We start from the raw sequence: 23,802 nt of genomic DNA, 5'->3' as shown, positions 1-23,802 counted from the left end.
ATAATGTGCACGCACACTCATTGAGGATTTTTTGGACCAATGGTTTAAATCCTTCTTAAAGTCCATGAGTCTCTTGCGCGTGCGTGGTGTTATCCAAGTCTCTCTCTCATATTTACTTAAGTGATATGAGAAGTTTTATATAAGAACTAGACAAATTTCTTATTCCTATTCGATGTGGGACTAAAAAGTTTCACTAACAAACTCAATAGTTCTACAAACCACATATAACAAACTATGGCTAATAGGGGTTGTTTGAAGTCGATTTTTCATTCACCCAAAAGAAATTTTTAACAACTAAATAAATGAAAGAGGGCCCACCCAAACAAAGTGTGGGACCCACTTAAATAGTAATTCAAAAAGACCCATTTGATCACAAAAATCTAGAAAATTATGTTGATTTTTCCAACATTATTAACCTTCACCACCATCATTCTATTATAAATACCCCTAATCAAGTGTTTTTCTAATGAAAGAGGGCCAATGTCCGACGTCTGACGACTTGGATGACCTCTTCGAAAGTGATCAGGGTTTGATTGGTTGAGATTGGGCCTAGTGTGAGACAAGTTTTATTTTATTTCAGAGATAATTGCAATCCTTGGGATTTGGTAATGGCTTCGATCAAATGAGGATCAAATCCATCAAATCCTCATTTGCATCTCATGATGGACGAGCAATTAGATACCCCACTAATTGATTCGGTGAACTTGAAATAATATATCCTTTAGGATCCACAAAATTGAGCATTCTTCCTACCCTAGAGGGATGTGGTTGGATTGCTAATGTGGTATTTCGCTTAAAATCTTTATTAAATTAGTAAGGAAATTATTTCTCAAATCCAAACCCAAACCCAAACCCAACTCTAAAGGTCGGCAATGGTCCAGCAATAACAGACTGTCTTGGTATACTCCCGGCCCATTCGTACCCGGTTCTAATACGGGCCGGGCCTGCAAACCTTTTTCAAAAATTAAACTGACCTTCCTCGAGTACTTTATTTCATTACTCAAACTCAAACCCAAACCCAACTCTAAAGGTCGGGCCTGGTCAAGCAATAACAAACTGTCTTGGTACAAGCCCGGCCCATATGTACGCAATTCTTATACGGGCTGGGCCTGCAAACCTTTTTCAAAATTTAAAATGATCTTAGCTCGAACCACGTAAAGAAGATAAAGCGCCCTTTTGACTCTCACGTCATCATAACCATATTCTGACACTTTAAATGCCTCTTCTTACCTTATATGCCGCGTTTTAATAATAAACCAAAGAGCTTTACTACAGTGACTTAAAGTAACACTGTGTGTACAAATAACCATCGATTTTCCTCGAACAAACAACTGTGTTGAAAGATGTTCCTAGAGATTCGTCAATCAGAATTCATATTAATCTCTAAGCAATTTATGTCCCAGTAACAAACATTTTTGGCAATTACATGGTATTTTCGTAATTTCAAATGAGAACAAGGGGTAAAAGGGCAAACAAGTAATTACAACAGAACTTTCCGTTCGTAACAGACAGAGATGGTAAGAGAAAATAAAACAACCTCCTCTTTCATTTGAACCGAAAAACGCTCTCAAATAAGGGATGGAAGAAGCCGAGGTAACATAAACTTAACAACCAAACACTCCTTTTCAACAACCGCCGCCACCACCACCAGCACAACCTCTTTCACTCTCTCTAGATTTTTCAAAAATCGTTTTTATTTTTTTTCTTCTTCAATTTTGGATTTTTCTGGAAGTGCTTTTCGATCTCATTTTATTTGATCTCCATTTTTCTTCTTTGATTTGTTGGTTGGGTATTTTTCTCTTTAATTGATGTTTTTTTTGTGCAGAAAATGGAAGCTTTGAAGAAGGTTTATGCAGATATAATCCTCAACACAGCGAAAGAAGCGGCTTCTCGGATTATGGTTTCGGAGCGAAAAGCGCTTCGATTCCAACAGGAACTGTTTGAAGCTAAGGAGGAATCGGTTAATATACTTCTTCGACTTAAACAAATAATGGATTCTAAGGTAATTTTTTTTTATTTCTGGTAAAATATGAGGAAAATGTGTCTGATTGTGTTGATTTGTATGTAGATGGATTCTATATTTCCATGTAATTTGATCCTCATTTGTTAAGTTAGGTCTGCTGTGAAACCTTTTTTATCAATCGGTTTGTTCGGATTGTTTCAATTATAGTTTTGGTTTGGAGTATAATGAGATGCATTAAAAAAAAACATTTTTTTTTTCAAAATCTGATCAATCAAAGATTTTTTAAATTCCATTTACTGATTCCCTTAGTTTAATTCCTAGAACTGATTCGCGATTGATTCGAAATCCTAGTAAGATGTTACGCCCTGTTGATAATTTGTGGAGATTTTGTAAGTGTAGCTTAAGAGCTTTATTTTCATTTTTTTTTTCTTGGGAACCAATATCAAATAACGAAAAAAGAACTCGCTTTGGAGCAAATGACGTTGAAGAATTAAATTAATTATTTTGGAAACTTGGCATTTTTTGCATCCACTCATTGTCATTGTATCCTCATTTAAAAATTTGGGGTCAGCTACATTTTTGGAACCAAACTTTGGGAAAAATCGAGAAAAAACATCAAAATAAGTTTTTCGTAGAAAATGGGATGGAGCAAGAATGAAGGATGAACTCCATATACTGAACTTGGAGAGAGTTCGTGCACTTTGAATTTATAAGGGTACTTGGGATTCATTATTGTACAAACTGGAATTCAGTTATGCTATCAAATCATTCTCAATGTTCGCCTTCTGATAGAATTCTCTACTAGTTGCTCGATCAAATTAGAATATTGTAAAAGAAAATGATGCATTAGATTTATAGATATATTACATGAGTTTTTGACTCGGCTATGATGCAATTGGATATGTAATATGAATGTGAATTGTTGCTAGAATAATGCTGAAGTGACCTCAAGATTGTATGTCATATTACACATCCTGGCGTGAAAGTATGTAGAAACCAGAAATGCTTTCATCGAGATACGAGTCAAAAAGCATCTATGGTTCCTACACACTTTCACGTCAGGATGTTCGATATGAGATACAATCTTGAGGTCACTCCCGCATGACTCTTGTTGCTAACCCATGGCATGGTTTGTGTCTTCTTCAAGAGGATTTGTGTACCTCTAGGAAGGTTGAGCTATAGTGCTGGTTGGCACAACAATATCACAGGTTGTACTTTGATAGGGATGGAAAATGGGTTTAGCATTCCTACCTCTGATGCTTGGAAAATGATTGATAAAGGGGTGCTTGCCAGCTCTTTGATGCTAATTGAGTCCATTGGATTCAGAGCATTGAAGAAATCTGATTTTATTGAGAATTCTTAGATGAATATTACAAAAGCCCCAATAGGGTATTTATAGACATTACATCAACCAAGATATATGAAAACTACCTAATATAAATATTCTAGAATATCCTAATTGATATATTCTAAATATCTCCATCACCACCTTCCATTTGTGATGAGATACACTAACAATGATACAGTGTATCCCATGCATCTTATTCTCTAACAAGCATGAGCGGTATGTAGTATGTACTCTTTTAGATGATATTGACTTTTAAAAGTGCATTTCTGAAGTAAGTTCACCTTGTGCCCAGACCATTTGGTGCTAGCCTCGTGTGTTTCTGCATATTTATTGTTTTTTTATGGGTATGTTGGACTTGAACCCGTGACCTCAAAGTTGTTTTTCAATATGTCAAAGCAACTGAGCTATGGTTCTAAGCCCACATTATTAAGATCGGATGGTTCACTATTAATGTCTGTAAATTAGTGATAAACTGATAATATATATTTTTAAAGTGCCACCTCTATGAAATGGCAAGTCTGGAAGTGGGAAGGCCACGGATCCTGGATCAAAACCCTGCCTTGACTAGCTTTCACCTAAAAAATAAATAATGTACCATTATATTTTTGCTTGGCTCTTGAAGTTTAGATTGTTTGTTAGAATCAACGCATATCAACAGTACAAGACATTCTTTAGTTGAATTGAATATAAGTTATACGATCGCTATAAAGCATTCTTTAGATTAATGCATAATAATTTGTGTTTTTTCACGTGTCTTACTGCTTACTTTCCTCTCCTTCCTTCTTTTTTGAAAATTAAAAAAATAGAAGAAAAAAAAACTAACTGACTTTTTAATTGAAAATTGGAGCTCAATGGATTTGCTTCAGTGGTCAACCGGGATTTGAGGCAATGCAATGCTTTCATTTGGGTCCTTGGGTCCAAGTTTCAAATTTATTAATTGTGAATATAATGCAAATAGATGTGAATATATTTGTGTAGGCATATATGTGAATATATGTAGTAAATGCTCTAACCCAGTTTGTTTTAATAAAGAATTCAAGTATCATCGTTGACAGTGTTACCATTTTACAGATAGCTGAAGCGGAAATTTCATCCTTGAATCAAAGAAGAAGGATTGAAGAGCTTGAAGCGCAGCTCCATGAAGCAGAAGATGTGGTAAGAGACCTAAGAACAGAGTTGGAGAAAGTGATGGATGAATTGGAGAAAATGAAAAACAAAACAGTGAAACCTTTCGATGAAGAAGACGTAAAGGGGAGTGCCGCTTCTCCCGAAGATGCATCACATAGCACTCTGGATTCAGGACCGGGGCCCGTGTTAAACACAGACATGAATTGCTGTTTTGTGTCAGAAAATGCATCAACACAGACAGGACACCCAAGTGGTTCTCCAGAAGAGAGTAATTATTTGGATAATTCTGATTTAGCTTCCTTGGGGATGAGAAACAAAAAGCCTGAAATGTACAGAACTGGGTGTACTCAGAGAATTATACAGACTGAATCAACCATTAGAGAGGATGAAACAGGCGAAGAAACCTGCTCTATAGCCCCTCCCAAGGATGACTACATGGGTTTAACGGACAAGAACCAAAATGGGTTGAAAGAGTTATTGCAGGAAGATAGGGGTTGTGACAAAGGTCAAGCTGTTAAGTTCATCCGCAGATTATCTTCCAGAAAAGGAAGATCAAGATATAGAAATACCATAACCACCTTATGCCCCAAACAAGTCATGAAAGGTCGTGGACGATCTAGTCTTTCTCGTTGTAAAACTTACCCATGTACAGACAACAGTGTGGTTGAATCTGGCGGAGATCCATCAAGGATAGTTGATGAAGAGGCACATAAAGAGTCAGAATCTCATTTGGCTCAAGTGTCATCATTGAATGTTAATGGAGCTGATGCTGAGGTTATTAAAGCAGGAAATGTTCATAATGCTACCAAAGAGGACACCTTGTTGATAGACGATTTAGGCTTGACAAACAGTTCACGGGTTCCAATTTGTAAACCAAACCTTGAGACAGGTAATGTTCCTTTGATGAATTCAGATTCCAAAGATGATAAAAAATGTGATCCTACTCAAACTGCAAGCGATAGGCATCTCAAGTATACATTTCGAAGGAAGCGCAAGAAGGAATCCTTGAGCAATCCGGATGAGAACGGGTCTCTTGAAAAGAACACTTCAAAAAAGAGGTCGGGTGAGAAGCAAAGTGATGCTCCAGAACCCGAGAAATCTAGCTTGATAATGGAGTCGTCTCGAGATAGTCGACGACTGGTTCAGGTTGCTCGTCAGGTTTGTGGAATTTTCTTCTATTGCATTTATTTGTCAGCATGTTTGAAACTGAGACGTGTTTTTTTTTGGTTTATCATGGGTATCCCTACCTGTCAGGTTCGACTAATCCCACGGTCACATGCACTGCCCCCTCAGAAAGTCCTACTTGCAACTGGTTGAGTCAAGGGTCAAACGGACACTGGAGGGTGGCCGGCCCCATGGAATTCATTTCTTTGTGGGAACATTTGACCTACCCTTCCCGAGGAGCTTATCAAGACTCGGCTTGCCACTAGGCCAACCCCTTGTGGTTGAAGCTGAGACAAGTTATGTTGGTCTTGGTTTGTTATTTCAATGAATGGAAATCTAAGGTCCTTGTGGGGTAGTTTGTTAATTATCACACATACAGGAGGTTGAACCCAGTATTCATGGATTGTTCACCCCTTAGTAAGAAACACTATGGTAAATTATCCAAACAAGTTTTAGAGCTCCTCGTTAGTGCCAACTAGATGATCGTAACTTTCTAATATATTGTGCTCTTTTGAATGGTAAAACATTGCTAAAAAGTCTTCGTATTGGATTGTTATACGGGCTATAACAACAAAGGTGAACATGTCATCTGCATGATTGTATGAGCGAATTAGACCAAAATAGATTTCACTTTCATCTTTCCTGCAAAAGTTTTTCCACAATTGGGATTATTCTGTGCTTTTATATATTTATGTTGCTAGATGGTTAAGATCATTCTTGGCTTGATCTTGGATTTCTTCTCTTCCACAGCTCATTTCTTTGTCCCAGAAGAAATGGTGGTCATAGGCTGTTCCTCACACCCGATGATGAGAAAGTTGAGCTTGAGGAGAATCTGTGGCAAGCTGTCCTTTGCAGTGTAGATATTGAGAATCATTTCTTTGATGATCCTCAATGAGTTGTCCGCTAGTCGAGAAAGTTTGGATGTCTTTAGTAACAATGTAAGCACATTATATCCACCGATAAGTTATGCTAATTGGTGCATTCTTTCGGTGTCCTTCTCCATTTTATTTGTTATCTTTGAGCCCTTTGGTTTCACATTTTTCTTCCATTTGGCTGCTATTAGTTATTTCATATATAGCCTTTGCACAGACTGGCCATGATACTCTTGATATGGATGGTTGTAAACTTGATGAATCTTGCAATGTGACTCTAAACAAAATTCAATTATTACTTTTATGTGCAAATATGTTTGGAAGTTGAAGGTACCATTGCTTTCTGTTGTGAATTCCACTCACTGCTTAAGAATAAAGAGACAAATCCGTCTTTCCTAAAGAAAATATCACGAGTGAATGATACAGGTGCAAACGTGGAAACCTAGTACTCTGAGTGGATCTAGTTTTAATGGGATTATGTCCAAGTCTTGATGCATGGGCAATATGCTTGAATATGGGTATTATTATTGATACAATTTCAGTTATCTAGATCTCTTCCATCACCAAAAAATGATTTTCATTCTCTTGCATACCATGGAAGTTGTTCTTTGGGGTGTGCTTGCTTTAGTTTTGGCGAAGTTGACATAAATTAATAGAAACTTAGAGGTGATCAGGCTTTGATGATGATGGTGCTTGACACTTTCCATGTAACAGAAGAAGAAAATATTAACTGAAAATGAATCAATAAAATTATTGAATAAACATAAGAACAATAAATCATGTGATATCCTTACAGAATTATATTTTTGTAAGAGATCTCTGTATACATCTATTGCTTCTTGCTGATTCCCAGGCCAAGCTAAAGAAAAGGTGTAATGAAAATAAAGAATCACTAATTGTATGAGTAATTGTGTTACATGGGCAGACCACGCTGCAGCACCGAAAAAGTTTTTCTTACAGAAGAGACCCCTCCCAGGGAAGCATTCCAGTAGCGGGATCGGCCAAATTGGCTATCATGAAGTCCCTGAGACCCGTGTCCCAGACCTCACAGAACTGGAGCCGCCAATTGGGCGGCTCTATAGCTTCGGTCCCAAGCCCAGGTGCCCTATCCTTTGATCCCTCATTATGGTTCTCCTGCCAGTCAGCAACATATGTGGCTACCCTTCGGAAGAACTTAGCCCTGAATGCTTCCCAAACCTGGTACTTGTAGTGGTTTACGAGGGCTGTGCTCTGCGGCACATTCAGATACCTATATCCTCTACTGAGATGGAAGTGATGGACAACATTGAGTAAGGTCTCGTCGAGAACATCTAGACGTACAATGGACTTGTGACGCTCAGGACTCTGAAGCCGACATGTGTACCCCACTGTCACTCCTTGCGAAGGGGGTCCGCTAAGCCCTGATGGGCCAAAGCTGTGGCATGCCGTCCTAAGCTCTCCAATAGTTCTTGAAGTCGAGAAATTTGAAACTAGGGTTCGGAGGGAGTGGTAACCCGGATACCCCAATTTACGTTTTGTCCGATGTTGAGAAGTGGGTATGGGGAAGTAAAAGAATTCGTCAACATCCATGAATGCCACCCACTTACACTCATCCCTCCTCGCCCTGAGAACGCAATGTGAGAATCCGGCTTCTTGAGTCTTGATCCATGGCCATATGTGCCTACTGACATTGTAGTTTTCTCGGTCGAGCTCATCAATCACATCTTTGATGCCATCTTCACTGTTGTTATCGTAGATGAACCAACGTTCAACCCCAAGCCAAGCATGGTAGACAATCCACTCGCGCAGCGAAGAGGCCTGGTTCCACACCATGGTGCACGCACAAAGCTCGTAATTCTTCTTGTTTCGTTCTTCAGAATTCGAATGGAAAAGCTTAGCAACCGAAGGAACAAGAAGATTACTCGAATCAGCTTCCCCACCCAATGCAGCTCGAGGACTCCCGTGACTATGAGAGGCTACACCGATGGTGACCCCGACTCCATGGACTTTATCCGGGAATCTTTGAAGGCTAAGAGGCAACGAGCATCGAACAACCTCTTGGGCGACTGTAACCGCCCGAGTCGTGAGAACATACCCGCTACTCTTCCCTGAATTGCCCAAACCGAAATGACAGCTGAATTGTGCCGGATCAGACGCTCTGTCCGGCCGCAGATTCAATCCTTTAACAAACACTACAGCCTTATCTCCATCCAAAGCCGCCTTATACGCCAAATTCTCCCACGAATGAACCAATCGATCTACAATTAAAAACCCATCATCCTCGTATAATTCTTCTCTTCTTCCACGCTTTTGCAAACTAACGAAAGCCGAGTAATTGGCTGGTGGAACTGGGCATCGAGCAATAGACCTTAACTCATCATAATCATCCACAGATAACACAGGGAGAAAGACCCAATTCCTCAAATTGGATATTTTTTCTTCTTCAATTCGATAAACGCAATCCAACTCATTGTTTCCATACAAATTTAGTAAAGATTGGTCACTCTTGGAAACAAGCAACAACACATGGTCAGGAAACAAGACTCCCTCTTCTACCTTTAATGGAAACAATGATTCAGAATTAGAAGAAGAACCCTTAACCAATAAGGGTGAGAATTGAGAAACTATGAGAACTGGTCGAAATACTTTGGACCCAATACTTGGAAAACTACTCTCAAACAAGAAGAAGAAAGAGAAGAAGAAGAAAAGGAGGAGTGTATACCACTTAGAGGATGAGAAGGTAGAGATAGAGGAAGGTGAGGTGGATTTCAATCTTAGATATTGTTTCCTCTTGTGAAGGAGTTGGGATGCCATCAAGGGCTGAGAAGTACTGAAATGGAATTTAGATCTAAAGTGTGTAGATCTCCAACTCTGATGAGAGACAACTGAATCAAGTACTATTAAAGCTGTAATTGCTCTCTACTTTCTGGTTTGTGTCAGGAGAGAGAGAGTAGGATAGAACGCGTTAATGGTGAAACTCGAGAAAGAAAGAGAGAGAGCGAGAGGAGTGGCTGAGTCCAAGCTGCTAATTTTAATCCCATCTGTCTGTCTGTCTGTCTTAATTTGTTTTTTTAAAGGAAAATTCTTTCTTTTAAATATGAAAGCAAGTTAATACTACCCTAGAAATAAAGGTAATTCGTAAGACCTCCTTTATTTTATAAAATTAAATGAAATGCCCCTTTTTAGTTTGGTGAATTTATCTGACTTTGTGAAGATTGGTAATCATAGCACATGACTAATTGTTAATGGGTATTTTATTAATTTTTTTGACTAACGGGTACCGACACTTGTCATAATCAATCCATCGTCATTGGTGGAAAATTTTCGGATACAAGAAATCTTTCGAATTCCTCTAATAAGCAGATATTTTTAGGTCAATCAGATAAAAATAAAAAATATCAATAATAATAAATAAATAAATAAATACAAGAATTTGTTTACAAGATTTATCTTGAATTTAACGATTATTTCCTTAGACTTTAGATAACTATTCTTAATATTCAGAATAATCATGTTATATCAATTTTTTATTTGTTTCGTGATAGTCCTCATACGTCCCCTTTTCTTCTAGAGCGATCTTTTTCTTTGGGATACACATGAAAATGATCAACAATTCTGTGCCCTTGCCATGTCAGTAGAATACAAATCGAATAAAAAATTTCGAGCTAGAAAATTATTAGTGATTCTTATATCCCTACTCCCCTTAAAAAAAAAAACTAAACTGAACCTTGAAGGAATCCTAATCCCTCCAATTCATTAAAATACCTTTTATAGTCGAGATTTATATTTTATAAACCGATTGGTATCACGTGTTTTGCCTAAATAGTATTATTTTGTACCTTCAAAATTCACCTTGGTTGGCAATTCACAAGGGAGTTTTTGTTAATTTTCTGAAAATTTAGGGATATACAATTAAACTTGTAAATTACGTATAGATTAATTGATAGTATTTTTCAAGGAGCTAAAACTAAATATCATTTTTTTGCCGACTATTGGAATCTTTTGTCCGCAGTTATAGGTTGAACTTTATTCCACCTCATGTTACGTGTTTTACGCTAACATAGAAAAAGTATGTGGTACCACGTGGCTGCATCAGATGTAATGATGATGATCAGAGAATATTTATTTGATTCTTAAAATAAAGCATTTATTTACTTATTAATTCACCGGCTTAGTAGAATATGGGAAGCGCGTTCTCCTTCTGTTTTCTTTGGTCGTCGAAGCATTTGGAGTTCGGAATCTGGATTTTGGTACCAAAAGGATTTGATCTAATTCAAATTTTGATGATAAAAGTTTGGGCAAATTGAACCATTTATCCGATCGTGATTGTGACAAGACATGATTCGATTTGGTCTGATTGATTTACATTAATTAAAATATATATATAACTTAGATTAATGCTGGAGTGACCTCAATGGGGATATACTGGGGACATCTTAATGGGGTGACGTGTGCATGATCATAGATATATTTTATTTGAGATACGATTAAAATGTATTTATGGGCATGCATATCTCGAAGAAAATGAATCTACGTTCAAACAGGTGTCATCACGTCACGAGATGTCTCCTGCTGAGGTCATTCTAGCACGACTCTATAACTTATCTTCATTTTTTTTTATAATCGAATATCCCTGGAATTTGCCTATAACATGCACTTGGTAGTGAGGGTGCCCCCTCGTGGGTGGCCCTTGAGGAATTAATGCTCATATTGGCTACTGAACTCACGACCTACATGCATTAATAGTTTATCAGTCAGAAATTACCATTGAGCCAACCCTTCACGACCTATAGGCATTAACTGCTTATCAGTCTAAAATTGTCATTGAGCCAACCCTTCAGGGTTAAATTATCTTCATTTGTTTTTATAGAAAAATAATATTTGAAAAAATCAGTGTTTCATTGATTTTTGAAATATTGGTCGAGACAATCATTTCAGTTCATTTGAATTGAGAGAAATGAAGAAAAAAGAAGAGAACACACTAAGAGAAGAAAAAAAAAATAGAAAACAACTTTCTCTCGATCCTTTTTGGATAGATAGAAAACAATAGAAAGTAATGTGTTCGCATTCCCTCACTTTCGTCTCAAATCACTCCAATTTGGATGAGAACAAAATTGAGCAATTTTTTTTCTTATTACTCTCCATAGCATTCTTTTCTCTTCTCACTAAACTTCCTAACATGAGAAATAAGAGAAAAGTGATTCATTTCTCTTCTCTTCACTCCTCTTCATTTCTCTCAATCCAAACAAAGCGTTATTATCTTAAGTTACATCTTCAAAATGATAATTTAACATATAATCACATAGAGGAGATAAAGAAAAGTAAAAAAATATTTGTTATGGGGTGCATCACTTCAATTGTCGATTACAGCCTCGGACTCTATGAGTCAATTTATTAGAGTAATCTCTTGATACACATACAATTCCGGTTCCCTTCTCCTTGGATCCATCCATGAATCTCTCCATTTCTTGTATCCCTATCCATATTTTTAATGGGATAAATAGGTGAAATATCAAATTATATATTGTACGCATGAGATTACGATATCTAGTAGTTTGATTGATTTGATGTCATTTTACTAATCACGTTATATTTTTATTTAAAAATACAAAATCTTGTACATTTAGTGCTCGAGATGCCTTCCAACTTGTATATTTTTATGTTTTTTTTATATTATAAATTGAATCTTATTTTTTTCTGAACAAACTTTAGACTAGGGCCAAATGATTTACTTAGTTAGAAACTAAGTTGCCTAACCCCGAGGAGGTGACTCAATGACAATTTCGAATCCAATAAGTAGTGAGAGTTTGTTGGTTGTTCGATATCCAAAATGAGCAATATTACCTCGAGGCCACCCGTGAGGGTATTCCCTCACTTACCTGGTGTTTGTGATGTGCAAGTGTTGCATGTGCCAAAGTAAGGATCTCATATGCCTTGGTTCAGGCCCTAGTTCATCCAATCCCCCCATTCTAACGTAAGTCCGGACGCTCTCATTATAATATAAAATTAAGAATTAAAAAAAAATTTAAAAAGAGAGAGAGAGACTAAATATTTTCATATATTTTCACCAAACAAGATTTGATCCGATCCAATCCAATTTTATCTTATCGAAATTCGATCAGATAAAGATTGATGAGAACCCTACCCAAGTGACTCAATGTATTCCACATCAACCCAAAACCCTGATTTTCTCATCTACCCTACAAATGCAATGGTCACTATGTTGTGGACCCATTAGTTCACCACCGTTGGATTTCCTAAACAAGGAGTTTGATCCTACACAATTATGAACAGTAGTAGGACCCGTGTCTTACGTGTTTGTGTTAGGTAAGCATCATGAGGTGATAAAAACACTATTTAAGGAAATAGAAAAAAAAAATAGGATAGAGGGTGAGATGTTGTCATATTTTATCACAAAGAAAACAATCAAATTTAATAAAATGTTACCTATAAAATATAGTTGCGTGTAGTATTATTTGACCCAAATTTATATGGTTTGAAGGGCTCACAGTGTCTTTGAGTTATTATCTGGTGCTTCACTTGCCCACACACAAATTTTAGTCCAACTAATCTTGGTCAACTTAACTAATCCGATCCCTGGTCATCGATGTGTGATTGATCTATACTTACTACTGCATTTAATTATAAGATCTTTGATTGTAATACATGTTGATCTATTAGTAATTACAGAGATGTCGACACATGTTTGCATAAAAAATTCGTGAACTAATAGTTTCACATGCTTAGTACATATGAAATAATGTTACATCTCATCCTATCATTTAGGTTTCACTTGGAGATTTGTGTCTGACAGTCCTTACTTGTCGTCGTTTTCATCTGTTGATAATCTAAATCGTTTCGAGTTGCTATACTTGAAAATTTACCTTGATCTAAAGCCTCTAAATCTTTACCAACCTCGAAATTACGTTAGACACTTTGTTGATGTGGAGGTGTGCATAGAATTATAGATGTTTTTTTGAGATACGAGAGAAAAAAAAATCTAATCTTCTGTGTGCACACCTCCATGTCAACACAATGTCAAATGCAATTTCGCAACCACTCCAACACGAATCTTTATTTTTTTATGACTAATCTTTTTTTGAATATTAAATATTTTTACTAAAAAATAATTATTAAAAGGTTTAGGTCAGTGAATGTTGATATTATAGAAATACCCATGAATTTTAGTGAATATTTTGAGATAAGCCCTCGTGTTTTTCATAATCATGACATACATATTGACCTTGGTCTCATCAAAGAGATTAATAGAAAAAAACTTTAATGCCCTCATTTTCAACTACTCCTTAATATTTACCCCTTGAATTTTTTTATTATTAAAAATAAAAATAAAAATATTATTTTTAATTAATTTACCCAAAATTCTTATATTGTCTAAAGGTTTGAAGGAGATAGAAACTTTGAGGTTAAAGAAAATAGTAAAATACATTATTACCATACAACTTGAACAGTATGGATTTGAAAATAAGGATATTTAAATAATTTATTAATTTTTAGAAGATTTAGGTCAAGATCCATAGAGATACATTTAAATTTAAATAAATAAATAAATAAACAAAAAAAAGGAATCTAACCAGAAGAAACCTATCAAATACTACCTAAACCGGTTGACCAATTTGGCAAAGGCAGCTTGGTCTCCGCACCTCAATTTAGAATCCAAGAACCACACGTAAATTTTCTTGGACTTTTCTATGATCCAACTTTATGTCCAAGAGGGAATTCAAGAAATAGTGACACCTGGGACGAAAGATAAGTCCTATCGAATCTGTTACAAACACACTATTTGGATCGTTTGGTATTCGAATTTCATTTTCTCCCATCTCCACTAAAAGATGTCGTATAATCTCATTCAATAAATTTGACTTAAATTATATTTTTTAAATATTATTTTATATAAATCATAAATAAAATAAAAAAAATTTAAAATTCATAAATTATTGAAAAAAAACATTACCTGATACCCATTTAGTCAAAAAATTTGTAAGGTCGGATATGAATATACATCATATCTTATCCAGCAACAAAAGTACAATTTCATATTTTATATATAAAAATATATGTAAATAATTAAATTTTTATTATTAAAGTAAAATAAAAAAATTTATTTTGACCGAGAGGGTAAAATTTTGATTTGGGTATTATCCTAAAATTTAGGTAAAAAATCAAGTATGAGTGTATATGTTTTTATTTGTATTTGGAGTCGGTAGAAGTCTTATCCGACCCACACCTGACCTATTACCAACCCTAATTAGTCATATAAAAAAAAATTCAAATGAACCCTATTTGTAATATATTACATGTGACTGTTTGTGTTTATTTCACGCCCTTACATTTTAATTAATATTTGGGATACAACCTTACAAACACATGAGTAATTCTATAATTTTGAAATGAAATAGCCATTTCAAGGATTTTTTTCCATTGTGATGGACAATTCAAAATGGGTTTTGTTAACATCTGCATAAGGACATAATTGAAGGTGCATTTAATACACTTTGAAAATTTATTTTCTTATAAAAATTATATCTTGAAATTTTATTTTCTTATAAAAAAAATACTACTAAAATGCTTGTTTTCAGAGTATATTTAATGGACCTTAACGGTCCCTTAGGTCACATGTTAACAAAATCCACCCAAAATTCACAATTTTCCTTACCCTAGAATGTCAATCTCTCAAAGGGAGGATATGCTTATAATAAAGAAAAATTATTTAAAAGACCCTTGTAAAAGGGTTTCTTTCTAAATAGTACCTAACTTTTGCGCATTAGCTTGATAGGAAATTTAGTAAACTTTTCTTTCTTAATGGTCCCTCGCATAGTGATAAAAATCATGATTTATTCGTGATATTCTGGTCAATCGATTAAATCAAGATTTTTTCTTTTAAAATGGTGATATTTTGAAGAAAACAATGAGTTTTTAAATAATCACAGATAATCATGCAACATGACTGTTTTTTCAAAATGGTGGGTTTGACTTAGTTTTCAAGCAAGTTGTTATAAAAGGATTTTTTAGTAATAAATTTTTTTATTAGAAAAAATCTTTCCTTATTTAATTAGCAATATTTCAACTCTTATAAAGGGTCGTTGAGATCAAATAGAATACCACATTGGCAAAAAAAAATTCGATTTGATCCAAAATTTTGAAAATGGATGACTAGTGAACTCTAAAAATTCAAATTAATATTCAACTTTAAAAAAAAAAATTATTTATTTATTTCAAAGTTCATACAATTTTGTCTTCTACTTCTATGTGGCACCAGATCATTTTTTTGGATGCTCAATAAGAATTAAAATTTAATTTTTGTTAGTAAGACTAGCCTTACTCACAATATATTTTACAAGAAATAAAGAATAAAGCAACTTTATTCTTATAAAATGGAAAGAAAATGGATTTTGTTGTTTGACATGAACTCAAGCACTCAACTACTCACACAATCGCACTCAACTACCCACACAGCTACTTAAGAATAAAAAAAACCTAAAATTTCATATATCCTATATAATATTTTTGTTTTTTCAATTTTTCTTGATTTTTTTCGAAGTTTTTCCTTGATGAATTATTCCCAAATAGCGACTTTTGTCACTATGGTCCTTGGTGCTGTTGAGCTCATAATTTTTACTATCAAACTCGATGCCTTTTTAATTATTGTCGAGTTCACCGTTTTTTAAAATAAAATGTGGTGAACTTGACACTGGTAAAACCTACCCATTTTTAATTTTTGAGATTTTTCGACTAAAATACATAGAAAGATCGACTAAAAACTTGAGATAACGACTTGTTTAAATGATTTCAACTCAAAAGAACCATTATTGATTGATTTTCATTCAAAAACTAAGAATAAAAATCTTAATTTTTTATGTTCATTTTCTAAATGTTTGAAAAAAATCCTTGAAATTTACTTTTTCTTCTTTTTTACGTAATGGTCTCTGAAACTCGATTGAGATGTCAAAATTTTTGGATGAAAATAATGAGTTCAAATGGTTAGGACATTCAATAGTGAGAAATGTGGGAAATGAGGTCCAAGGACCATTTAGTAAAAAAAAAGTTTACTAAACGTCCTACCAAGCAACCATTGAAAACTTAGAGACTATTTAGAAAGAAGTCCTTCCATGAGGATCCTTTAAGGTATTTTCCTTTGTAATAGCCTATGTGAAGAAATTAATTCCTACCACAACGTGAGTATGGATTTCCTTTGTTACTATCCTCACAAGTCACATGTGTGAGTTTTTTAATGAATCGTGATAATCTGACTACCCCACGTGACAAACTCAATTGACTACCCTGACATGACAAGTTTGGAAAAAGTAAATCTACGCTCCTCGGGATACACGACTGCACTTCCCCATTAAAAAAATGTATCTTGAGGGAACCATGTATCCTGGGAGCACAGATCTACGGTTCCCAAGCTTATCATGTTAGCTAGTCAATTGAGTTTGCCACGTGAGGTAGTCAGATTATCACGACTCTTTTTTTTATCAATATTGCTTGCATTGATAGTTTTAAAATTCGATTCAAGTCGACAACTCTCAAATTGCTTCAAACAAATCAAATAAAATATATTAAATTTATAAATATTTAAAAATAAATAAAAACATTTTATTTGTGTTCTCCACAAAATATTATGGTGCTGTTTGTTTCCGCTTCAAACCGCGGATTTTAGTGCGTTTGCATCTAAAATCTGCGTTTCCAACTGTAATTACCGTTTGGTAAAATATGCGTTAAGAAATTGCGTTTCGGAATTGCGTTTTGAAACGCAAATTAGAGAAGCTCTTTCGAACCGCTTTTTTATTCGCGTTTGCGGGGGAATTATTCACCGAATAAACGGCTCATGCGAATTGACGATCTTGCCCTTATCCATCGTCTCTATTCTCTCGTTCGACCAAAGCTGATCAGAACCCACTCGTTCGACAGAAAACTTCAAACCTCATCTCACAGACGCTCTCTCGCACTCCTCTCTCTGTCGCACTCCTCTCTCTCTATCTCTAGGTCTCGATCTCAGCTTATTTTCTTCTCTTCTCGGTCGACAAACATCACACACAGCCGTTCGATTTGATCTCGCACCGATCCCTCTCTTGCAAAGCTCTCACTCTATCTCTCTCTCGCACATCTCTCTCAACAGAGCTTCGCTCAGATCCGTCTTCTCCTCTCGACATTTCTGCTTAGTAGGTAAGCAAAGTTGATCCCCTCTCCGCTGTTTTTGCTTCGAAATTTAGGGCTTCTTCTTATTTCTTTCAATGTCATTTGATGTTAAAGCTCGTGATCGATTGAATAGCTCTCTAATTTTTTTTTTCTATGTGATTTCTTATGGATACTTTATGATCTTTAGTGAAGCATTTAATTTGATCTCAAATTTTATTTTCTAAATTTTGATTCAGTATAGATTGTTCTGTAGTTGTAATTCCTTGATGTTGTGCATGATTCATAGTTGAAAATATCACTGATTTTCTCTTAATTTTTTTATCTCAATCTTAAGCTTGGTTTTTTCTGTAGATCTGCACAATCTGAAAATGAAAATGAAAAAAAAAAAAAAAAACAACTCAAATAAAGAACAGATTTTCATTAGGCTTTCTTGTTACTTCTTTTTATGTACTTTAATACACCATTCCTTCTTATTTTTCTTCAGGCCATAACACCTTCTCCTGTATTAATTTCTATTATATCTTATCTTGTTTAGATCATTTGTTTCTCTTTAGTTTCTTCACTTTTTTGTATGTCTATTATTGTTTGGCTGAAGTTTTTAGGAGATTCTCAATGTATATTTTCCAAACTATTGTTTGGTTGTAACCTTCAAAATGTATTTGGACTCAAAATGTACGTGGTCTCCGAGACCGATATAAGTACTAAACGATTGGAAATATATATTAGATGGATTTATTTACTTAATCATAGATTAAACTATGAGTTGCCAAGTTGTTCTTGGTGAATCACCTCATCCATGACAATGGTTATAATAGTTAGAGTTTAATCAAGAAAACTAATCTTTTAATCGACAAATGAGCTCACTGATTGGTTTTGATATCAAGAATGGAAAACGCCTTGTATTTTCTCAAGCCTTTTGATTTTGGTGAAACTCAAGATGTTTATGATCCTCTTCAAGGTTATGGGATGGAAGGAGTGAACAAAGGGAAACAAACCCATATGAAAGGAGATTTTCAATGTATATTTTCCAAACTATTGTTTGAAGTTTGAACTGAATTATGAATGTTTTTCTTTAACTTACACACACACACACACACACACACACACACACACATCAATTACTGTACTCTGTACAGTCAAAGGTTGATGATAAAGTTGAAGTAGAATATGACATGTTCTGTTCCATGTACTTCTGTTGTTATTACCATTAACAGATGGAAATAACAATTCAAAGAATGCGAAAGCAGATTGGACACCCAAACAACATGAAGTTTGGGTCGAAATATGCTATGAATTAGTTAAAAAGGGGAGGAGACCACATAAAGTACTTGATAAGATATATGAAACATTGGTGAAGGAGTTTAAAAGGATAACTGGCGTTTACTATGATAGAGGGCAAATGAAAAATAAGTGGGATAGACAAAAGGGACTATGGGGACGTTGGAATAAGATTTGCACAAATACTGGCGTCTCTTATGATGTTGAGACTGGTATATTAGATGCAAGTGAGGAGTGGTGGGATGGGTGGTTAGAGGTATATTTTTTTGTTACTTCTTTATTTTATTTATTTAAATTTTATTTATTTCTTTTATATATAATTTAGAATTTTTATTTTTTAAAGCATCATCCAAAAGATGTAATATTTCGATCGAAGCCTTTGATGTTTGCGAAGCAATTAGATGTAATCTTCGGAGGCACATATGCTACTGGTAGCCGGATGTGGTCGCCTGCATCTGGTACAATGCCATCTACATCAGTAAACCAACCAGATAATCTTGGGGATGATCTAGAAGATGTCATGGAGACCTTGCCCCCGGAGTCTCAGACACCTCTAGACTTTACTCCTGATGATGCTGATGAGTTAGGGGATGATGCTACCGCTACTGTACCCCCACCCACAGATCCTGTTCGACGCAGAAGTGGCGATACTCTACAATCTCAGGGTCGTAGGCAGAAGATGACTCCTGCTATGCTAATTGGCCAATCATTGGTGAAGCTCGTAGATGCAGTTAACAATCAGACATCTGCTTCTATCAATCAGACATCTGTTAAGAAAGGCACTATTCAAGAGTCAATCGACCTCTTAGACCAGCTAACAGATATAACCCCCAACAGTGATCTCTATCATTTTGCATTGAAGATGTTTATGAAAAACAAGCAATTCAGAGAGATTTTTTGTGGGTTACGATCAACAGATATTCGTCTTAGGTGGTTAGAGAGCGAGATGACTGATTATCTAGCTGGGAGAGATTGTTAGACATTTTTTCATGTTTTTTTATATTATGTTGGTTTTGGGATGCACCTATAGGGTGCAATATACTTGGTTACTTTTATATTTATGTTGGTTTGATGATGCACCTATAGGGTGCAATATACATTGGTTACTTTTTGCATTACTATGATGTAATATACTCTGTTAGATGGATATGTTAATTTTTGTTAGACATATATTATATTTTCCTATAGATGGATGTTATTTACACTATTGAATGTTTATTGTGATTAATATTGTGGATAATGAGTTTTGTTGTATGTGGTGGATATCATTTTATTGTGTATTGTAAGTTGGGTGTATATACAACTAATATGGATCCATAAACAGGTCAAATGGATTCAGATGTTGATAGCACAAATACTGTTGATACTACTGATACTATGGATTCAAATGATGATACCAATAATACTGTTGGGTCAAGTGTTTTAAATATAGGCACGAGAGGAGCCATCCTAGGTTCTTTATTTTATTGTGCGAATGTCTTAGATAGGGAGGAACATAGTAATTGTCCGTTCAAGGGGATTGATTTTGTGCGGAAAACACTGAATGATAATACGACGTGCCACTCATTGTTTAGAATGGAAAGTCATGTATTTGTGAATCTATGTTCCATTTTGGAGGAACGGGGTCTGCTAAAGATGCAACGATATGTTACTATTCAGGAACAAGTAGCGATGTTCCTATTGATAATAGGACATAATCAAGGACAAAGAGTAATTGCAGATCGTTTTGTTCATTCACTTGAAACGGTTAGCAAGTACTTCAACATAGTTCTTTTGGCGATTGTGAACTTGTCAATGTCCTTGATTGTACCTCCCGACCTCAATGAAGTCTCTCCGCACATCCGTAACAATCCTCGTTTTTTGCCATATTTTAAGGTAATTTCTCATATACATACACTTTAAATATATTTGTTTTATTAATGTTTATAGATTAATATAATTAAAAAAATATGTAGGATTGTATTGGAGCGATAGATGGAACACATGTTAGTGCATTTGTACCAATAGCAGACCAAATGCAATATCGAGGACATAAGGGACTCACGCAAAATATAATGGCAACATGTTCGTTTGACATGTTGTTCACTCATGTTGTAGTTGGTTGGGAAGGATCGGCGAATGATTCACGGGTCTTCCTTGAGACATTGAATACTCCCAATTTAAATTTTCCATATCCTCCACCAGGTCTGTATTTAAAAATTTGTCAATTATATATATTTATATTCAAGATTAGGCAATATAAATTTTTTTTGGATAATAGGTAAATACTATCTGGTAGATGCTGGGTACCCGCTCATGGAAGGTTATCTCGCACCTTACCGAGGTGTTCGATACCATCTACAAGACTATCGGAGGTCACGGGCAAATGGTCGACAAGAAATGTTCAATCATTTACATTCTTCACTTCGGAATGTGATTGAACGAACCTTTGGGGTTTTGAAGGCAAAATGGCCTATCTTGAAGATGATGCGTTCTTATAATTTGGATAAACAACGAAACATTGTTGTGGCCTGCATGGCATTGCACAATTTTATCAGAAAACATGGATTGCCGATGAAGAATTTATTCGATTCGAGGAAGAAAGAGCAATGGAAGAGGAAGAAGACGGGATCATTGATCAAGAGTATCCAGTTCCTCCATCAGTAGGTCGTCAGAGTCAACAAACAATGAAAATGCATAGGGATTCAATAGCTGATGCCATTTTTACTGGCAATCATTGATGCATTTTCATATTAGTTTTTTTTACTTTGTATTGTAATTATAAATACTGTTCTTCGATGTTGAAATAAAGATTATACTATTTTTAATTATATTTCGAAGATTCTATGCTTATTTATTTATTTATGTTCTTTGTGTATGATGAATAGCATTGATGGCAAATTATACGTATCCACCATGTTGTTCATGTGGTCGAGTGATGACATTAATCACAGCTAAAACAAAAGAAAATTATGGGAGGATGTTTTATAGGTGTCCATCTTGGTAGGTAATATGATATTGATATTAATGTTGGGCGCATATTTATATTTGGTGAGACTGATATTAATTCATGTGTTATTTTACTTTATAGAGACATGCAGGGTCTTTTGTGTGGGCAGATGAAGTTGACATTATCAATGATAATGTTCATCAAGATAAAGTAACGGAGTCAAATAAGAAGAATGAAAAATATATTTTATATGCATTTGTTGGATGTATATTTTTCATGTTTTTATTTATTTCAATTTTACTTATTATATTAACTATGATTATTATGTTTAAATGATGTCGGAATGTAAATTAGAAGTTATGTGGATGTGTTATGTATATATGATGTGATGTGGATATGTTATGTATATATGATGTAATGTGAATGTTGAATTGCGTTTTATGCAGGTATTTTGTTTATCAGGAAAATTTTATATGTCCATTTTTAAGAGGAGATGCTGCTGAAATTTCTGTAGAATTATAAAATTTTCTATAATTTTTTTTTGAATTATAAATATTTTAAAATTAATACAATTATTTTTAAAAAATTTTATATAATTTTATTATATTTATATATATTTAGTGTAATTATATATTTATAAGGGTATTCTGGTAATTTTTTATGCATTTTGAGTGTTCTATCAACCTTAAAGGTATTCTGGTCATTTTACCCTAAATAGCAGATTCTAGAAGCTGTATCAAACAATAATTACCAGATTCTGGTCAACAGCACAGCACTTTTACGAAGCTGTAACAAACAAGCTTTTCAGTGTTTCAGCTTCTGACAGCAGATTCTGACAGCAGAAGCTAACAGCAAATTCAGGCAGCTGAATCAAACGGGGCCAATGTATAAATCAATCGAGTTTCTAACCTGACTGTCTTTTGAGCTGACTCGACTGCGTTGACAAGTTGATATACATAATTGAGTTGGCATCAAAATTTGGTGTTGAGTCACCTTGAATCCAAGTGAGTCGAGGCTATTCAACGAGTTTTAAAACTATGCTTGAATTCCATTGATATGTAGCCTTGTGATGGACCCACCCTTTATAGTGGGTCTATCATGACTTACTGTATATGATGTTAGAAATTATACTGGCCATCTTATATCGTTGATTTGATTAATAATCAATAGATCAATGCATCAACAAATTGCCACGTGGCACCTAAGAAGATAAGTCAACAAGGATTCTCTTCTTCTTCTCTGCCCTTTAATTTTAATTTTCTACACCATCAATCATAGTTAGCAATTCAATGGATGGAAAAAAAAAACGGTATGAAAATAAATCGGGTACCATTCGGAATAGCGATGCACTGATTCGTTCGAAAATTCGACGAAAAACATAGGATGGTAAAAATACGATACAAAAATAGTTCAAGAATGATTCGGATCCAACAACTTTTTAAAACTTTCAAAAATTCGGATATATATATAACATATGATATGACCTAACAATTCTCATCTACTAATCAAATTATCATTACTTAAATTTAAAATATCTTAAATAAACAATCCGCAATCACATTTATCCAATAAAATATACATTCGCAATTAAAGATTTAATTTTAAGACTAAAGATAATTTTGGTCATTAACAATCTGACGACGGAAATTTCACCGAACGGCAGACGACATACGAGTAAACTCACAGTGGGCAGTGGGGGCAATTTTCAACTTAAGATTTTTTTTTTTCCCTTCTCTTGAATTTTAAAGTGAGAACTAAAAATTGAGAACATGAAAATACTTACGGAATATACATACAAATTGTGTTCTATTCGTTGGGATTCAAAGATCCGCAAATTAATCTAAATCTTTTAAACCAACGATAGTTTTAATCGAGAAGAGCATTATTTGTCTTATTCGCAAATCAATCGCGAATTTACTAACTATGTCACCGATAAAATATAGGAAAATTACTTAAAAAGACCCTGACATAGGGATTTCTTTTT

General features: G+C 34.8%; 3 protein-coding genes across 4 annotated transcripts; 2 read left to right on the top strand and 1 right to left on the bottom strand.

Moving 5' to 3' along the window:
- The first annotated feature begins 1,502 nt into the window (after positions 1-1,502).
- On the top strand, positions 1,503-6,811 carry LOC147394907 (uncharacterized). 2 transcript variants are annotated; one of them, XM_086453561.1, is made up of 4 exons: positions 1,503-1,593; positions 1,826-2,002; positions 4,383-5,597; positions 6,354-6,811. In XM_086453561.1, the coding sequence occupies exons 1-4, from the start codon at positions 1,579-1,581 to the stop codon at positions 6,387-6,389; spliced, it is 1,443 nt and encodes a 480-aa protein (XP_086309687.1). In that variant the 5' UTR covers positions 1,503-1,578; the 3' UTR covers positions 6,390-6,811. The 2 variants fall into 2 exon arrangements, with proteins under 2 accessions (XP_086309687.1, XP_086309686.1); XM_086453560.1 differs by lacking the exon at positions 6,354-6,811 and adding an exon at positions 5,694-6,331.
- A 395-nt stretch (positions 6,812-7,206) lies between these two features.
- Positions 7,207-9,507, bottom strand: LOC147394906 (glycosyltransferase family 92 protein RCOM_0530710-like). The gene has a single exon (XM_086453559.1). The coding sequence runs from the start codon at positions 9,266-9,268 to the stop codon at positions 7,430-7,432; it is 1,839 nt and encodes a 612-aa protein (XP_086309685.1). The 5' UTR covers positions 9,269-9,507; the 3' UTR covers positions 7,207-7,429.
- An 8,600-nt stretch (positions 9,508-18,107) lies between these two features.
- Positions 18,108-21,426, top strand: LOC147394905 (L10-interacting MYB domain-containing protein-like). The gene is made up of 4 exons (XM_086454810.1): positions 18,108-19,145; positions 19,233-20,764; positions 20,845-21,073; positions 21,150-21,426. The coding sequence occupies exons 1-2, from the start codon at positions 19,011-19,013 to the stop codon at positions 19,866-19,868; spliced, it is 771 nt and encodes a 256-aa protein (XP_086310936.1). The 5' UTR covers positions 18,108-19,010; the 3' UTR covers positions 19,869-20,764; positions 20,845-21,073; positions 21,150-21,426.
- Positions 21,427-23,802: the final 2,376 nt, after the last annotated feature.

The sequence above is a fragment of the Akebia trifoliata genome, chromosome 9, assembly GCF_017979445.1.
Source record: "Akebia trifoliata isolate Shusen 1 chromosome 9, ASM1797944v1, whole genome shotgun sequence".
Taxonomy (NCBI): domain Eukaryota; kingdom Viridiplantae; phylum Streptophyta; class Magnoliopsida; order Ranunculales; family Lardizabalaceae; genus Akebia; species Akebia trifoliata.
This window is presented reverse-complemented; position numbering and strand designations above follow the sequence as displayed.

Coding starts and splice junctions, on each gene's coding strand:
- LOC147394906 (XM_086453559.1), bottom strand. CDS start 9,268: ATGGCATCCCAACTCCTTCACAAGAGGAAACAATATCTAAGATTGAAA.
- LOC147394907 (XM_086453560.1), top strand. Junction 2,003..4,382: donor AACAAATAATGGATTCTAAG/GTAATTTTTTTT, acceptor ACCATTTTACAG/ATAGCTGAAGCGGAAATTTC. Junction 5,598..5,693: donor TGGTTCAGGTTGCTCGTCAG/GTTTGTGGAATT, acceptor CCTACCTGTCAG/GTTCGACTAATCCCACGGTC.
- LOC147394905 (XM_086454810.1), top strand. CDS start 19,011: ATGAAAAATAAGTGGGATAGACAAAAGGGACTATGGGGACGTTGGAAT. Junction 19,146..19,232: donor GGTGGGATGGGTGGTTAGAG/GTATATTTTTTT, acceptor TATTTTTTAAAG/CATCATCCAAAAGATGTAAT.